Source organism: Micromys minutus, assembly GCF_963924665.1.
Source record: "Micromys minutus genome assembly, chromosome: 19".
NCBI lineage: Eukaryota > Metazoa > Chordata > Mammalia > Rodentia > Muridae > Micromys > Micromys minutus.
In genome coordinates this window covers 34,033,222-34,048,429 of record NC_137954.1, presented here as the reverse complement: position 1 = coordinate 34,048,429, position 15,208 = coordinate 34,033,222, and the positions used below count along the sequence as shown (strand labels likewise).

At 46.2% G+C, this 15,208-nt stretch overlaps 1 protein-coding gene across 1 annotated transcript in view; it reads right to left on the bottom strand.

Moving 5' to 3' along the window:
- Nucleotides 1–15,208, bottom strand: part of FBXO36 (F-box protein 36) — a gene marked incomplete at both ends in the record, with an annotated part of 56,528 nt that overhangs the window by 10,335 nt on the left and 30,985 nt on the right. The window contains one exon of the mRNA XM_080933249.1: nucleotides 11,419–11,527. Coding sequence (XP_080789375.1) covers nucleotides 11,419–11,527 — 109 coding nt within the window. The remainder of the gene's footprint in view (nucleotides 1–11,418; nucleotides 11,528–15,208) is intronic.

Sequence of the window (15,208 nt, the reverse complement as noted above, 5' to 3'; positions counted from 1 at the left end):
GCCAGTGTCGCTAAAAATGCTGGAAGCCTTTACCATCAGGTGCTTCCCCAGACCACTGGCTGGGGATTATTGATAACCCATACTTGAGAGTAGCTCTGATGGAGGGAGAGCATTCTCCCATGCCCCAGGCTAATCTAGAGTCCCATTGAGAGTCACTGAGGAATATTTGTGTCTCTTAATGAAAGCAAATCTTTTTGAGCGTCCTATAGTAAATGTTCCTTCACCCAGCCACCTCCCTATAAAAGGGACACATACAGCAGTCCCCAGAGGTGCGAGACAATGGCAGTGGCTCAAACATCCAACAAGCAACCTTTTGCAGCTGTGCCATCATCATACTGCTGGTCCAAGCTAAATGCGAGCATCCCTGTGGAACAGCCTTCTCTAAGCTCCCCCAGTGCAAATTCCAGTAATACTCAACCTCAGACAGATTCCCCACCATTAAAGGCCCAGGAGTAGGGTGGGGCTTCATAGCAGATGGCCATGTTTGGATGCTATGGGGGTCCCTGCTGGACCTTCCCAGTGGAGGCAGCTGGCTTCCTGGTGAGCCTAGGGTAAGACTCATGAGCATCTTTCCTCTGCATACCTCCCTAGAGTGGGTGTGGGCAAAGACTGAAGAAAATAGTCCCATCTTCCTCTAAGGTCAGTCTTGTTTGAAGGGCAGCGATTGTTTTTAAGCTGTGAAGTCTGTGGTTTAAAAAAAGAGAGAGAGATGTGTCAAGTAAACAGGTTGTCCTTACTGATTGCCACCTACCTGGTCTCTATGGGAACCACCAGGCCATACTAGGTACACTGTGGGGTACTGTAGTAATGTACACATTGAAGATGTGAATATGTAGGCATGGGGGTAGGGGACAAACTGCCCTGATAAGGGGGTGGTTCTGGCTGCATAAAAAGCATCAATGTTGGTTCTTCCTGTGGCAAGAAGGGGTACACACTGTTTTGATGATAGAATGGGCTTCATCTTCAGGAACAGGCAGGTCACTGCTGGGGGAGGCTTAGTTCCTGACCATGGTGCCAATCTTGCCCAAAATTGGGAGAAATGGTTTCACCAAATCTGGACGACAGAGTGGTTAAGGAAAGAACACAGTTCACTGGGAGAGCACTTGTCTAGAATGTTCAGTGTCTGAAGTCAGTGGGTTCACTACTTAGCACTGAAGGAAAATTTGCAAAAGGAAGAAAGGAAAAGAGAGAAAAAATAAAAGAGGTGGTTAGAGCCAGAGGCCTGGCTCGTCTGGCTGTGGCTCATAACCCTGGGCTAATAAAGGAGAACGGAAAAATACAATGACACAGAGTTTTTCAAAGATTTTCCCTGTCATACAAATACCGTCCTTGCCTGCCATTAGATGCTTTGAGGGCTACTCATCTAACAAGGCCTTTTTTTCTCATCCTTTGGATCTCATCAGCACCAGGCTCTGATTTGTCTGGACAAGTGATTTAAGCACCCTCCTCTCTGCCTCACCCCTGCTTCCTCTCGCGCCCCCCCCCTGCCTCCTCTTGGCCCCTCCCCTGCCTCCTCTTGGCCCCTCCCCTGCCTCCTCTCTGCCTCACCCCTGCTTCCTCCTGGCCCCTCCCTTACACAGCTTCCTATGGGCCTCGCTTCCTTAGGTTCTCTAAGAAGGAATCTGCATGGATACCTACCTTGCTAGTGATCTTTTAGCTCTGAGTTAATCTTTCCATACTCCACTGTGTCAACACAAACAACACAGCTCTTGCCTTAAAGGGAATAAAAGATAGTTCGTATCGGGAGCCATATTGTATCGGGTGCCCATGGTCTAGGAACAGATTTAGGTTAACCCAAATTTCATGTTCCAATTTGGAAATGGTTTCTTAAAATGTTATAGATTTACAGAACAAAGAACGCCAATCAAGGTGTTGGTGGGATATTCACCAAAGAAGAAAGAAGACCTCTCCAACATGGGTTTAAGGCAATACAACGTGTTTATTAGCCGTCCCGCAACTACACTGGGTGTTCAGGATTCCAGTGTAACCCCAAACCTTTCTCAGAGTCAGCTTTTAGGTCCCCCCACCCCCCAAAAAAACATGTTCTATGTAGACATACTTCAGTCAACAAGAACTCTTAGCCAGAAGCAAAACTACAGAAGCCAAAAAGCAAGGTTAGTACATTTCAAGACTACCAAACCCATAGACTTTGATGAACTGGGCCTGTTTTTGGCAGGTGGTGCTGTCTCCTGAGTCTCACAGCCCGACTGGTACTTCCTTCATGGAGTCAGTCATGCTAAGGTCTGGGGGCCTGCCAAGTCTGTGGCCTTGTTACAACAGCAAGTTTAAAACACAGTGATAGGTACATCAGAGGGGTTACAGCAAAATGTGGGAAGCTTTTCTAGAGGCCTCAGATGATGGCGTTTCTAGTTAGCTTTTGGGCTTGTGGAAGCTAGGTCTGCTAATGGACAGCTTCAAAAAGAGTTTTATCTGTTAGTCACAGGCTCTAGAAACAGCTATCGATAGGGCAAAAGTTAATCCAAAAGAAGGTAATTGGCCTGGATCTGCAGCATTTCAACCTCTCACCCCACTGTAGTTCTGATCACTCAGTTCTTTTAGACATGACTTCTTTCTGAGAATTCTTGACAGCAAAGCCGGGGAAGGGGTGAAGTGATACAAGATCCGGTGGCCTTAAAAGTCTGCAAACTCCCCCCCCACACACACACACAATATATATAAACTGTTTACACTAGGGCAGGAGATATGGGTCACGGGTTAAGAGCACTGGCTGCTCTTCCAGGGGACGCAGGTTCAATTCCCAGCACCCACATAGCAGCTCACAACTGTCTGTAACACCAGTTCCAGGGGTTCTGATGCTCTCGCATGGACAAACTGCAGGCACAACACCAATGCACATCAAATAAAAATAAACAAACAAATCTTTAGAGAAGGAATGAAGGTTAAAAGAATTTGCTGCTCTTCCAGAGGATCTGAGTTCAGTTCCCAGTACCACTATTAGTCAGCTCATATCAGCCTTTCGCTCCAGCTCCAAGGGATCCAGTGCCCTCTTCTGGCCTCCTCTGTCACCTGCACATGTAACCTTTGCTCATATAGACAGACACATGGGCATACCCATTAAAAAAACAACAAAAATAAATCTTTACCTGCTTTCGGTGGCACACGCCTTTAACCCTAATGGGAGGCAGAGGCGGGTGGATCTTTATGCATTTGAGGCCAGCTTGGTCTTTATAACAAGTTCCAGAATCAGCCAAGGCTAAATAAGAGACCCTGTTTCAAAAACAAACAAACAAACAAGAAATAAATAATTCTTTTAAACAATTGACTAAAGGGGAAATGCAAGCCTCTCGCTTTGCAGTCTGCTAACACCCCAGCCACTCAAGAGTGGCAGAAAGATAAGGGGGAGGGGGACCTCAGAGACAAAAGCCACCTGGCCAGAAGGATAAGCCAGGACCTTGAATTGATTTCTTAGCTCTTCTCTATAAAAATGCTAATGAGGAAAGGATTGGGGAGGCCGACTCTACCCCGGCTCTCTAGCCTGAGGGCTTTATGAATAAGATACTTTCAGGATTCAGTTCCTGGGTTTGTCTCTGTGATGGGCAGCAGAGGTCTTTGTGCTCTCCCCTCCCGCCCCCAAACCATGTGACACACGGCGCCCTGAATTCAGCCCGACTCCTATTCTTTGACTTTTTCTTATTAAAATTCCTTCCTCTCCACCTTCTTTCAGCCCCATCTTTACAATAGTTTAGCAAATTATGAGGTGAAGATAAAAGCAGCGAGGGAGGAATATTCCGTGAAAAATGGCGCTTTGCTCTGTATATTCATTTTATTTTTCCTTTTTAAAATGGGGTTTGAGTTTGAGGCGGATCTCTTTATGTCGTCTTGGCTGGGCTGAAACTACCTTTGTAGATCACTGCTTATGCCCCCCCAGTAACGGGATTAAAGGCACCAGCCACCGTGCCCAGAGCTGCCTTGTGATTTTAGACATTTTACTTACAAAGGAGATAGTCACTCCCAAACAATAGACTAATGGAATGCTTGACATAAACAGAGTTGATGTGGAGGCCAAAAAAGATCAGCCAGCTGTATTTGAGGGGTTGCAGTAAAGAAACTGTCTACCTGACCGCTCCACTGGGGTTAAGGTTTTTATTGTGGTTAAGAGAGAGGCATCTGGAGGAGTCCAGAACTGAGAGAAGAGCAGATGGGGCGTGGCCAGAGCGAGGGAAGCAGGGGCAATGGAGACAGCAAGAGATGGGGGCTCTGTGTGAAAGATGGGACACAGCTCATTTGGATTACAGGGAGTGGCTGGAGATTAGCTTGGGGCCTAACATTTGCAAGATAGCATAGCAGATAGGGCCACTGCTGAATTCAGTCCCTGGCACCCACATGAACAAAAGAGAAAGCTAGCTCCCACAGACTGTCCTATGACCTCCAGACTTGTGCTGTGACTGTGATATGTGTGCTGCACACACACACACACACACACACAGAGAGAGAGAGAGAGAGAGAGAGGGAGATACAAGCACACATATACAATACACACACAATACACATGCATGGAAGCACATGCACACACACACACAGAGGTGTACAAGCACACATATACAGCACACACACAATACACATGTATGCAAGCATACCCCTTCACACACAAAGTATGATTAAAAAATGAATAAAAAACAAGATCCCTCTTCACTCCTTAGGTCCTTGAATAATCAAGGAGTGGAAATGCATTTTTCTTTGGGTTGGGTTGGATTGGGTTTTTTGTGACAGGGTCTGTCTGTCCTCGAACTCACTAAGTAGACCAGGCTGACCTCAAACTCACAGACATCTGCTGCCTTGGCCTTCCAAGTGCACCACCACAGTACCTACTCTACTCTAATAACTCACTCTATTCTTGCATTGCACACCCAGCCCTCTCCAATGTACCTAGCATGCCGGATCTGCCTACATGTGCTCCCTCTGAATAACGCAGTAGTCATCCCCTATGACAAATATTAAACTTGAACAGTCTGTGATCCACACTATGCCCAAATATATGCTGCTCTCAAGACAGGAGAGCCAGTCCAGCCTGCACTGGTTTTGGATACCTGACCCATAAGGTTAAACTGTGTCCTTGGGTTAAACTTTTAGGGAGAATTAACTACCTTATGCCTATACAAAATTAAAATTATAAAATGTACATCATTCAAATGAGAGGCATCGTGGGAAAGACTTTCTCAGTAGAGAAGTAAACACATGACCTAATCTGTCAAAACAGAAAACCACCTGTTATGGACCAAACTCTTCCTTCCTTTGACCCTATAAGAGGAGACCTAAAATATTCAGAGCCCTTGCCAGGCTCAGCGGTACACCTTTAATCTCAGCCCTAAAGGGCAGAGGTAGGATGCCTCCGTGAGTTCAAGGCCAGGCTGGTCTACAGAATGAGTTCCAGGAACATCTAGGCTACACAGAGAAACCCTGCTTGATAAACTAAAATCATCTTCTTCCTCTTCCTCCTCCTCCAGGCTCTTGACTACCTTCGGTATCCATCTTGACAGTGGGTTTCTGATTTGTTTAAGGTTTTATTATATGTGTAGGAGTATTTACATGCATATATACATGTGTGCCACATGCCTGTATGGTGTCCACACAGTCCAGAAGAGGGTGGCAGATCCCCTAAAACGAGAATTAAGAGTGGCTCTGGCCGGGTTGGAGAGATGGCTCAGGTGTTAAGAGCACTGACTGCTCTTCCAAAGGTCCTGAGTTCAACTCCCACCAACCACATGGTGGCTCACAACATGTAATGTAATGTGATCTGATGCCTCCTTCTGGTGTATCTGAAGACAGCCACAGTGTACTCATATATAGTAAATAAAAGGTATAGGATCCTGGAGCTGAAGTTAAAGGTAGTTGGAAGCCACCCAACATGGGTTCTGGCTGGCAGAGCAGAAGCACATGCCCCCCTCCCAGCCACTTACGTAGCCTTTACATCAAGTTCCCTTCTCATGGCTGTGTGAACCCTTATCTCAGCCATTTGAATAAGGGGATGTGACGGTGCACAGACGGCTCTGTGGATAAAGGTGCTTAACACCAGCAGTGACAACCTGATCTCTATCCTCAGTACCCACACATGACAGAAGGTGAGAGCCAAGTCCTGCAGGTCCTTTGACCTCCACATATGTATCCTGGCATGAATGCACACAACTTCGAACACACAAACACAAATATTTATTTTTAAGCCTAAAGCCTGGAAATACCTGTTCAGACGTGGACCATGGGCAATAGCGTTAAATTTTTCCTTTTGTGTAACTGGAGATTTTAGGGGCAAAGCCTGGACTCTGGTAGCCACAGCAACTAGACTCCACACGCCCAAAGTTAGGTATCTGAACAAGCATCAGCAGGGTTGGGGGCCAGAGGCCAGTTGGACCCCTCCCTCTTGATTGTCTTTGAACATTTACTGTAAAATATCTCAGTCATCAGGCTGAGTTCCATTAAAGGAAGGTCATTTCCTCTTAGTCAAAAGAATAGACTCTGAGTTCTGATCCACCCAGTGATTAGAACTTTACCAACTATTGTCCCCTCTTAAGATTTAATCCAACTTAGCCTGTCAATCACCAGTCCAGAAGATGCCAGCCCTCGAATCTAAAAACATACTAAGGAGATGGGAGGAATGCTGTCCCTTAGTGAGACAATATATACCCAGGGGCCTCCCCTTCAAAGCGGTTGCTTACTTACAAGTCACTGCTAAGGGTCCCCATGTTTCTGAGTTCTAACTCAGAGGCATACTTTTCTCCTTTTTGTCTCTTCTTTGACACTCTCTTTCCCACCTTCAGTTTTACAGTTATTCACAAACCTCCACTGCCTGCTCCCCCACCGCCTTCCTCCTCCCCCTCCCCCCCTTCGAAGATCCGCCTGCCTCTGTATCCTGAATGCTGAAATTAAAGACATGTACCACCGAGCTCGCTCTCTTGTTCTCTCTCTCTCTCTCTCTCTCTCTCTCTCTCTCTCTCTCTCTCTCTCTCTCTCTCTCTCTCTCCCTCTCTCCCTCTCTCCCTCTCCCTCTCTCCCTCTCTCCCTCTCCCTCTCTCCCTCTCTCCCTCCCTCCCTCCCTCCCTCCCTCCCTCCCTCCCTCTCCCTCTCTCCCTCTCCCTCTCCCTCTCCCTCTCCCTCTCTCTCTCTCTCTCTCTCTCTCTCTCTCTCTCTCTCTCTCTCACACACACACACACAAATGTTTATTTATGTATGTCTCTGCCTACTGCCAGAAGAGGGCGCCATGTCCCCTGTAACAGGAGTTAATTGGTTATGAATGGTACTGGAAATCAAACCCAGGTTCTCCAGAAGGGAGCCATCTCCTTAGCCCCAGTTATACGCATTCTTGGATCCTAACTTAAACCCTATTCACTGCATTTCCCTTCACCTGGCTCACCTGCCCTGTGATTTTTCTCTTAACCTCTAGTTGTCCTTGAGTTTCCTTCAGAGTCCGACTTTTGAAATTCTTTTACCAACAGAACTACACTGCCCGGGAACCCAGATTCCCCGTAACGCTGCCCGGGAACCCAGATTCCCCGTAACGCACGCCTGCTCAGTTCTTCTCAGGATTCAGGGACAGAGTCATCAAGGTCCCCTCAGTAACGCCTGTTAATGTAAAACCATGAAGCCAACCTCGAAGGAGATCAGGATTTATTCTGGAGCCAAATACTAGTGAACACTCCAAAGGGAGATAGGGTCAGGTCACTCCACATTCTTTTATTTGTTTTATTTTATTGTATTTCATTGTATTTTATGTGCCTACATATAAGTCTGTACCAAGTATATGCAGGGCCCGTGAAAACCAGAAGAGAACAATGGGTCCCCTGAAACTAGAGTTAAATATGGTTGTGGACTGACTTGTGGGTGCTGGGAATTGAATCTGGATCCTCTGGAAGAATAGTCAGTACACTTAACCCCTGAGCCTTCTCTGCAACCCCTCAAATTCCTGTGTTTTAACTTGACATTTTGATTGAGGTTTTAGAGTAACAGGACAAAGGAAGCTACATATCAAGGCTCTTTTTCAAACACACTGAGGGGGATTATCAGACAGGTGGACGGCAGGAAAGCAGGTGGTAGAAAGGCAAGGAAACTCTGCTCCACACCTCAAAACCCTCTGAGAACACTCCTCGTAGGTTGTCGCAGACTAGTGGCCTCTTAACAGATTCCCAAAGGTTTCATAGCAGCTCAGTCAACTATCTATAATTGTTAGCACAGGGGATCTAAAGACCCATTTTGGACTTTGGTGGAACTGGTACTCACACATATACAAACCCACAAACATACACACACATATAATTAAAAATGAAATAATTTGAATAATAAAGCAATGGTGTCTAAAAATAAATAAGGCCAGGCACGTTCTTAAGCACCTTTAATCCAAGCATTTAGGAGCCAGAGGCAGGTAGTTCTCTAGGAGTTCAAAACCAGCCTGGTCTACATAGACAGATTCAGGACAGCCAAGGCTACATACTGAGACCCTGACACACATACACACACACACATACACACACACATACACACACAGAGAGAGAGAGAGAAAAGAAAAGAAAAAGAAAAAGGGAAAATAATAAAGAAAGAATTCTCCTAAATAAGTCATAAAAATGTATTTTCTGAGCTGTGGACCAGCCATTGTTCTAAGCAGTATCGAAGAGTCATCAGCAAAGTTCCTACCACAGTAAAACAGACAAGACACAAACAACTGGATGTACAGTGTCCCCTTTGACGAGTGTGCCAGAGGCAGTATTCCAGAGAAAGGCTGTGATTTTCTGTCTAGTGGTTGGAGGGAGCTAATAAGGCAGTGTCAGCAGAGACTGAATAATAGGCAAGCCAGTGGGGACATCCCAGGAAAATGTCCCTTTTTGTGTTTGTTTATTTTTGAAACAGGGTCTCCTGAGGTTGAGGTTGGGACTGTGTCACTGTGTCATCTAAGAAAAGATGGAAAATCTGGAAAGAGCTGGAAGATCTGCCTTTAAGACGGCTCCTGTCCAGGTAGTGGTGGCACACACCTTTAGTCTCAGAGCTTGAGAGGCAGAGGCAGGCAGATCTCTGAGTTGGAGGCCAGCCTGGTCTACAGGTCCTGTCTTCCAGGACAGCCAGGGCTACACAGAGAAACCCTGTCTCAAAAAACAAACAAGCAGCTCCTGGACGTGGCTGTTTGGGGAGCCCTTACGTTGTCACTGATGGGCCTGTCTCGAAGTATCCTGAAGCCATAGCACTGACTACTCTAGAATAAGTGGGCAGGATGAAAGGGACAGGAAGAAGGGAACACCAGGAGAGAAATGGTAGTGTCACATCTAACTACGTCTTGAAAGTGACACTATCCCTGAATCTGACTGGTCATGTGGATCGGCCTGCAGGCAGGAGCAGCGTGAATCACCGAGGATCCCCTTCCAGGCAGGAGCAGCGTGAATCACCGAGGATCCCCTTCCAGGTTCCCTCGGAACCTCCTACCACTGGGCAGACTGTAGACTCAGGGATGGGCTGGACTCAATAAATCACAGAAAGAGAGATAAAAAGTAACTTCAGGATTTGTGGCTTGAGGTCATGCCCCTCCTACCCACCACCCCACCCCATGGAAGGTGTGTGTGGGTCACAGGATGACCTGCAGCAGTCAGTTCTCTCTTTCCACCACGTGGTGCCAAGGATGGAATTCAAGTCAGCAAGCTTGGCAACAGGCCCTTTACCCACTGAATCCTCACTGGAAGCTCTGTGGAAACACTGGTGAGCAGATCCTCCTGTAGACTGATCCTGGGCACAGTTATGTAACTGCCCGAGTGTGGTATTTAAAGAAGCCAAAATGAGACATATTTACTTAAGACTTAGCCTCATATGAAGATAAGTTTTTAAAGTGTTTACTTCTTATTTTCCTCTGTGTGTGTGTGTGCGCGCGCGTGCGTGCGTGCGCGCGCATGTCACATGTGTGCCAGAAGAAGAAAATGGATCTCTGGTAATTGGAGTTGACAGGAAATTGAAAGCTATTTGACATGAGTGTTGGGAACTGAACTTGAGCCCTCTGGAAGGGTGGTATGTGCTCCTCAGCACTAAGCCATCCCTCCAGCCCTGCGAATGAATGGCACTGAAAGCTAGAGATTGAGTCAGCTGGTGGTGGAGCAACTTTTAGTCTCAGCACTGAGAGGTAGGGATGGGGGACAGAAATAGGCAGATCTCTGTGTTCAAGGCCAGTCTGGTCAAGTTCTAAGATAGCCAGAGTTACACAGAGAAACCCTGTCTCAACAAACAATAACAACCACAGAGGAAGAAGAAGAAGAAAAGCCAGAGATTGAGTCAGAACCCCAGGGCATAATTACAAACAGACGGGAGAAAGGCAGACAGGTTTGACTTCCCAGTCCCGTCATCTTGAAGACTAAGGAGCCTGTAAGGGAGAGGAACAAGGTCAAAGGACAGGACCACCTCCTCGATAAGTACTGCTGAAAGGTTCAAGCAGCAAGAGTGATTTGCTCAAATCCTCTGCCAAGATCTCTGCCTGAGGAAATCTTGTAGGGAACCTTAGTGAGAAGACCAAGTGGAGACAGAAAAATATGTCAAACATCATCTCTTAACAATACAGCAAATAGTAATTAAGAGCTGATTATATATAATGCAAGGAAGCCGTGGAAGGCTCAGGATGACCGAATAATGTAACTGTGATTATCCCCAGCCCAGCACAAGGAAAGTGACTAACAAAGGGGCTGAGCCATCACTGTGGCCACAGAGCTAGCTAGTAGCAGTACCGAGGCTCCAGCTCGCTAAATGACACCCAAGACAAAGACATATTTTGTGTAGCTGTTGCTCCCTCTCCCTTTCTTTGTCTCTCTCTTCCCCATCCTCTAGGGGAGAAGTCTTTCTGCAGGGTTCCAAAAGAGGGTGGAGATGAACAACAGAGGCTCTGGAGCTTCCTGCAAGTTGTAAGGGGACACAGGCTTTGTGACTCATCAGACACTCGAGGACTTTTCAGTGACACAGCTAACTTTGAGTCATCCATACGCCTCTGACTAACCCCAAGACACTCACAGTACTTGGGTGGAGTCACATCTTAGGACTGTGATTGTTATCCTATCTGGGGTAAACAGACATTTGTCCACGCCTCCTCAGAAAGATGACACAGCACCAGAGTGCAAGACACTCTTTCTCAGAGAAGTTGTACTTTTAAAGGTTGGATCTTAGTTTTAATTGTGTGTGAGGGTGTATGCAATTGCCCACGGAGGCCAGGAGAGGTCACTGGATTCCATGGAGCTGGAGTTACAGGCAGTTGTAAGCCCCTTCTCCCACGGGTCCTGGGAATGGAATTCTGCAAGAGTGCACGCATTCTTAATCACTAAGCCACTTCCCTGGTCCTCGGACTCAGACATAAAGCTTAAATTCAGCGTTCCATTATTTCTAAGAACATGATTGGGAAAGTACGCAGTGTGCAATACATCCCGCCACGTGCGCTGGGTGTGCTCCCCTCACCTTGGAGATGAGAGTTTTCTAGAAAATCTTCGTGAGTTTCCTTCGTCTCTCCAGGTTTTGCAGACCGATACTCACTTCTCAGAGAAATCTTCCACCATCTAAAGATGATCTGTAATTAAACAGGTGTTGATAGAATTTTGAAAAGGACTTAAATGTTCGCAGCCATGTTAGGTTGTGGGTGTTTTGTTGAGACAGGGTCGCATGTAGCCCAGGCTAGCTTTGAACCCACGATGTAGCCCTGAGTGCTCATGCTCCTTTCTCTGTCTATCAGGTGCTGGCAGGCATGGACTACCATGCCTACCTTAAACTTTGGGGTTTGAAAGGTGCCTGTGGTATGCCCACTGGTCTATGCTCTCAATATCAACAATAACTTCACACTGTGATGTAAATGTCTGGGCATCAGTGAACATTTCCCTTGGATATTAGTGTTTAAAAAAAAATTATAGTGCTAGAAGAAGTGGTACGATCTTCCAGGTCACTGGGCTGGAGAGATGGGTCAGTGATTAAGAGAAGTGGTTACTCTCCCATAAAACCCAGATTGGATTCCCTACCATCCACTCCGCAGCTAACAACCATCTGTAACTCCAGTCCTAGGGTGGTCCGGCACCCTCTTCTGGTCTCCTTGGACCCTACGTGCCTGGGGTGCACAGACATGCATGGGGAGAACACAGGACTACACAGTGCTGCCAATCACAGTCAATCCCTGCATCTCCCCACCTCCTCGGGGGCCCTGTCTGCTTTCACTGTCCTGTTCTGCCCTTTGGCCTCCCCATCTCTAGGCTGAGCTTTACTTTTGTCATGGTTTCTAGATCAAATTCCACTATGAACTTTCTGGCTTGAAAAACATGTTCTATTGGTTACTTTTAACTCCCTTCATCTCTGTAGATTTATGCCCTAGTCGTTTGAGTGATGCTGAAGGGAAGGCTCTGTAAGTTGATGATGCTCTTCATATTGTACTAAGATGCTTAAAATGGTACAGACTATCTGTTACTCTATCTTTTACAGTTTTCTTTAAAGATCTGTTTATTTGTTATATATAAGTACACTGTAGCTGTCTTCAGACACACTAGAAGAGGGCGTCAGATCTCATTACAGATGGTTGTGAGCCACCATATGGTTGCTGGGATTTGAACTCAGGACCTCTGGAAGAGCAGGCAGTGCTCTAACCATTGAGCCATCTCTCCAGCCCCAGTTTGTTTTTTTTTTTTTTTACTTTGTTTTGTTTTTGTTACTTTTAATTGTATGTATATGAGTGATTTGCCTGCATGTGAGCCTGTGCATCACTGGCATGCTCAGAGCCTACAGGGGCCAGAAGGAGTTGGAGTCCTTGGGAATTGGAGTTACAGAATTGCCAAGAGGGTGCTGGGAATTGATCCTATAATGGTAGCCCTCAAGAAGTAAAGGCAGAGAGTTGGAGAGATGGCTCAGCGGTTAAGAGCACTGGCTGCTCTTCCAGAGGTCCTGAGTTCAGTTCCCAGCAACCACATGGTGGCTCACAACCATCTATAATAAGATCTGATGCCTTCTTCTGGCTTTCAGGCACTCATGCATACAGAGCCCTCACACACATTAAAAAAAAAAAAAAAAAAAAAAAGGAATAAAGGCAGGAGGATCAGAAATCCAAAGTCATCTTCAGCTTTGTAGAGTGTGAAGCCAACCATGCCTCATGGGAAGGAATAAATCTCAACTCTGTGATGCCTTAAGGCTTTAAAATACCTAAAATAAAATAATGTAAGGATATAAATTTTACTTATTTAAAATAAGGGTCTCATGTAGCTCTGACTGGCCTTAAAACTGTTCCTTTGCTTTTGTTTTTTAGGGTTTTGGTTTTAGTCTGTTTTTCTGGTGGTTTTTTGTTTGTTTTGATTTGAGACTAAGTTTCTCTGTGTAACAGCTCTGGCTGTCCTGGACTCACTTTGTTGCCCAGGCTGACCTCGAGCTCACAGAGATCTACCTTCCCTGCCTCCAGAGAGCTTTTATTAAACCACCATAGCCTGGCTCAGCCTCAGAATTGTAGGCGAGGATGACTTTGAACATCTGGTTCTCGTTCCATCTCCCAGATGCTGGGGTTGTAGGCAGGTACTTCTCCTCAAGTACTGATTTTTATTATTTCTTCTTCTCCCCCAAGACAAAGCCACACTGTGTAGCCCTAGCTGGCCTAGAACTTGCTATGTAGACCAGGCTGGCCTCAAACTCACAGACAACCTTCCCAATGCTGGAACTAAAAGTGTATGCCATCTCACCTGGCTTCTTCCTGAACTCCCTTTATAAATCAGGTCGGCCTTGAATTCAGAGATCCACCCTCCTGCTCTCCTCCTCCTCCCCCTCCTCCTGCCTTGTTGGGATTTAAAAGTATCCCACTGCACCTGGATTTTTAAAGGTTTCTTTGTTTTTCGTTTTTTGACACCAGGTCTCATACAGCCCAAGATGGCCTCCAACTGGCTATGTAGCTGTGGGTGAGCTTGATTCCTTGTTCAACTCATTTTCTTGCCCTCACCCCCAATGCTGGTCTCACAGGTGTGCACGGTGAACCTCAGGTGGGTTTTGTTTGTTCATTTCTGATATTTGTCTATGACAGGCCTGAAACTCACTATGTAGACTAGTTGGCCTCAAATTCACAAAGAACTGGCTGTCTTGGTCCCCACCCCGAATCCCCCAGGGCTAGAATTAAATGTGTGTACCATTATGCCTGGCTAAATTTATTCTTTTGAAACACAGTCTCCATAAGTATCCCAGGCTAGCTCAGAACCCTGAATGTAATTTTAGCTGGCCTCAAACTGAGAGAAATCCTCCGGTCTTAGACTCCAAAATGCTGGGGCTACAAGAATGCACCACTATGTTCAACTTGATCTGATCTTATTAATGAACCTAAAGTCTGTTCCTGAACAAACTGAGACTTGTCTCACGGGATTCAAACCCATATTTCATTAACTGAAAAGCACTCCTTTCCAAAGTAATAAAAATAGAATGCCAAGTCATGGTACTGGCATCTCCAATACACTGGGTTCTTCTGCTGCAAGGAGGCTTCACCAGTAGCCTCTCATTGGCTTTCTTTGTGGTGCCAAGCCTCAGGTCCTTTGCATGACTTCAGTCCTAACTACAGCTGAGGCTGCACCTTTACCAATGGCCTTCCATGGCCTCTCACAGTGCCAAGCCTCAGCTGTTCATGACAACTTCATGCCTTCAAAACCAGTACCACCTGGGTGACTCTTACACATTACTAAGTACAGCTGCAGCATGAGGTACAACCTTGGCTAGTTCTAGAACACTGCTTCTTTGTGCTCTCAAAAATACTTCCCAGAAGATTTCACCTCAGTAATACTGCTCTCTCTCTCTCTCTCTCAAGATTTATTTATTTATTATATATGAGTACACTGTAACTGTCTTCAGACATGCCAGGAGAGGGCATTAGATCTCATTACAGATGGTCGTGAGCCACCATGTGGTTGCTGGGATTTGAACTCAGGACCTCTAGAAGGGCAGTCTATGCTTGTAACCACTGAGTCATATCTCCAGCCCCTACTGGTCTCATCTTAACCACCACTAATTTCTGATCTCCAGCTAACCAGCATCAATTGTCCCAGTAGTTCCTTCTATTCTGGACTCTAAAACCAGAGCCATGTGACCAAAGCTGCCAAGTTCTGCTGCTTGCTGGGGCTGGAACATGGTCCCCTGTTCTAGTACATTATCACTAGCTTTCTATTTTTCAACTCCTTCACTGCCTAAGCTTGGCTGTCCTGGATCTTCCTTTGTAGATTGACCTAGAACACAAAAATCTGCCTTCCTGTCT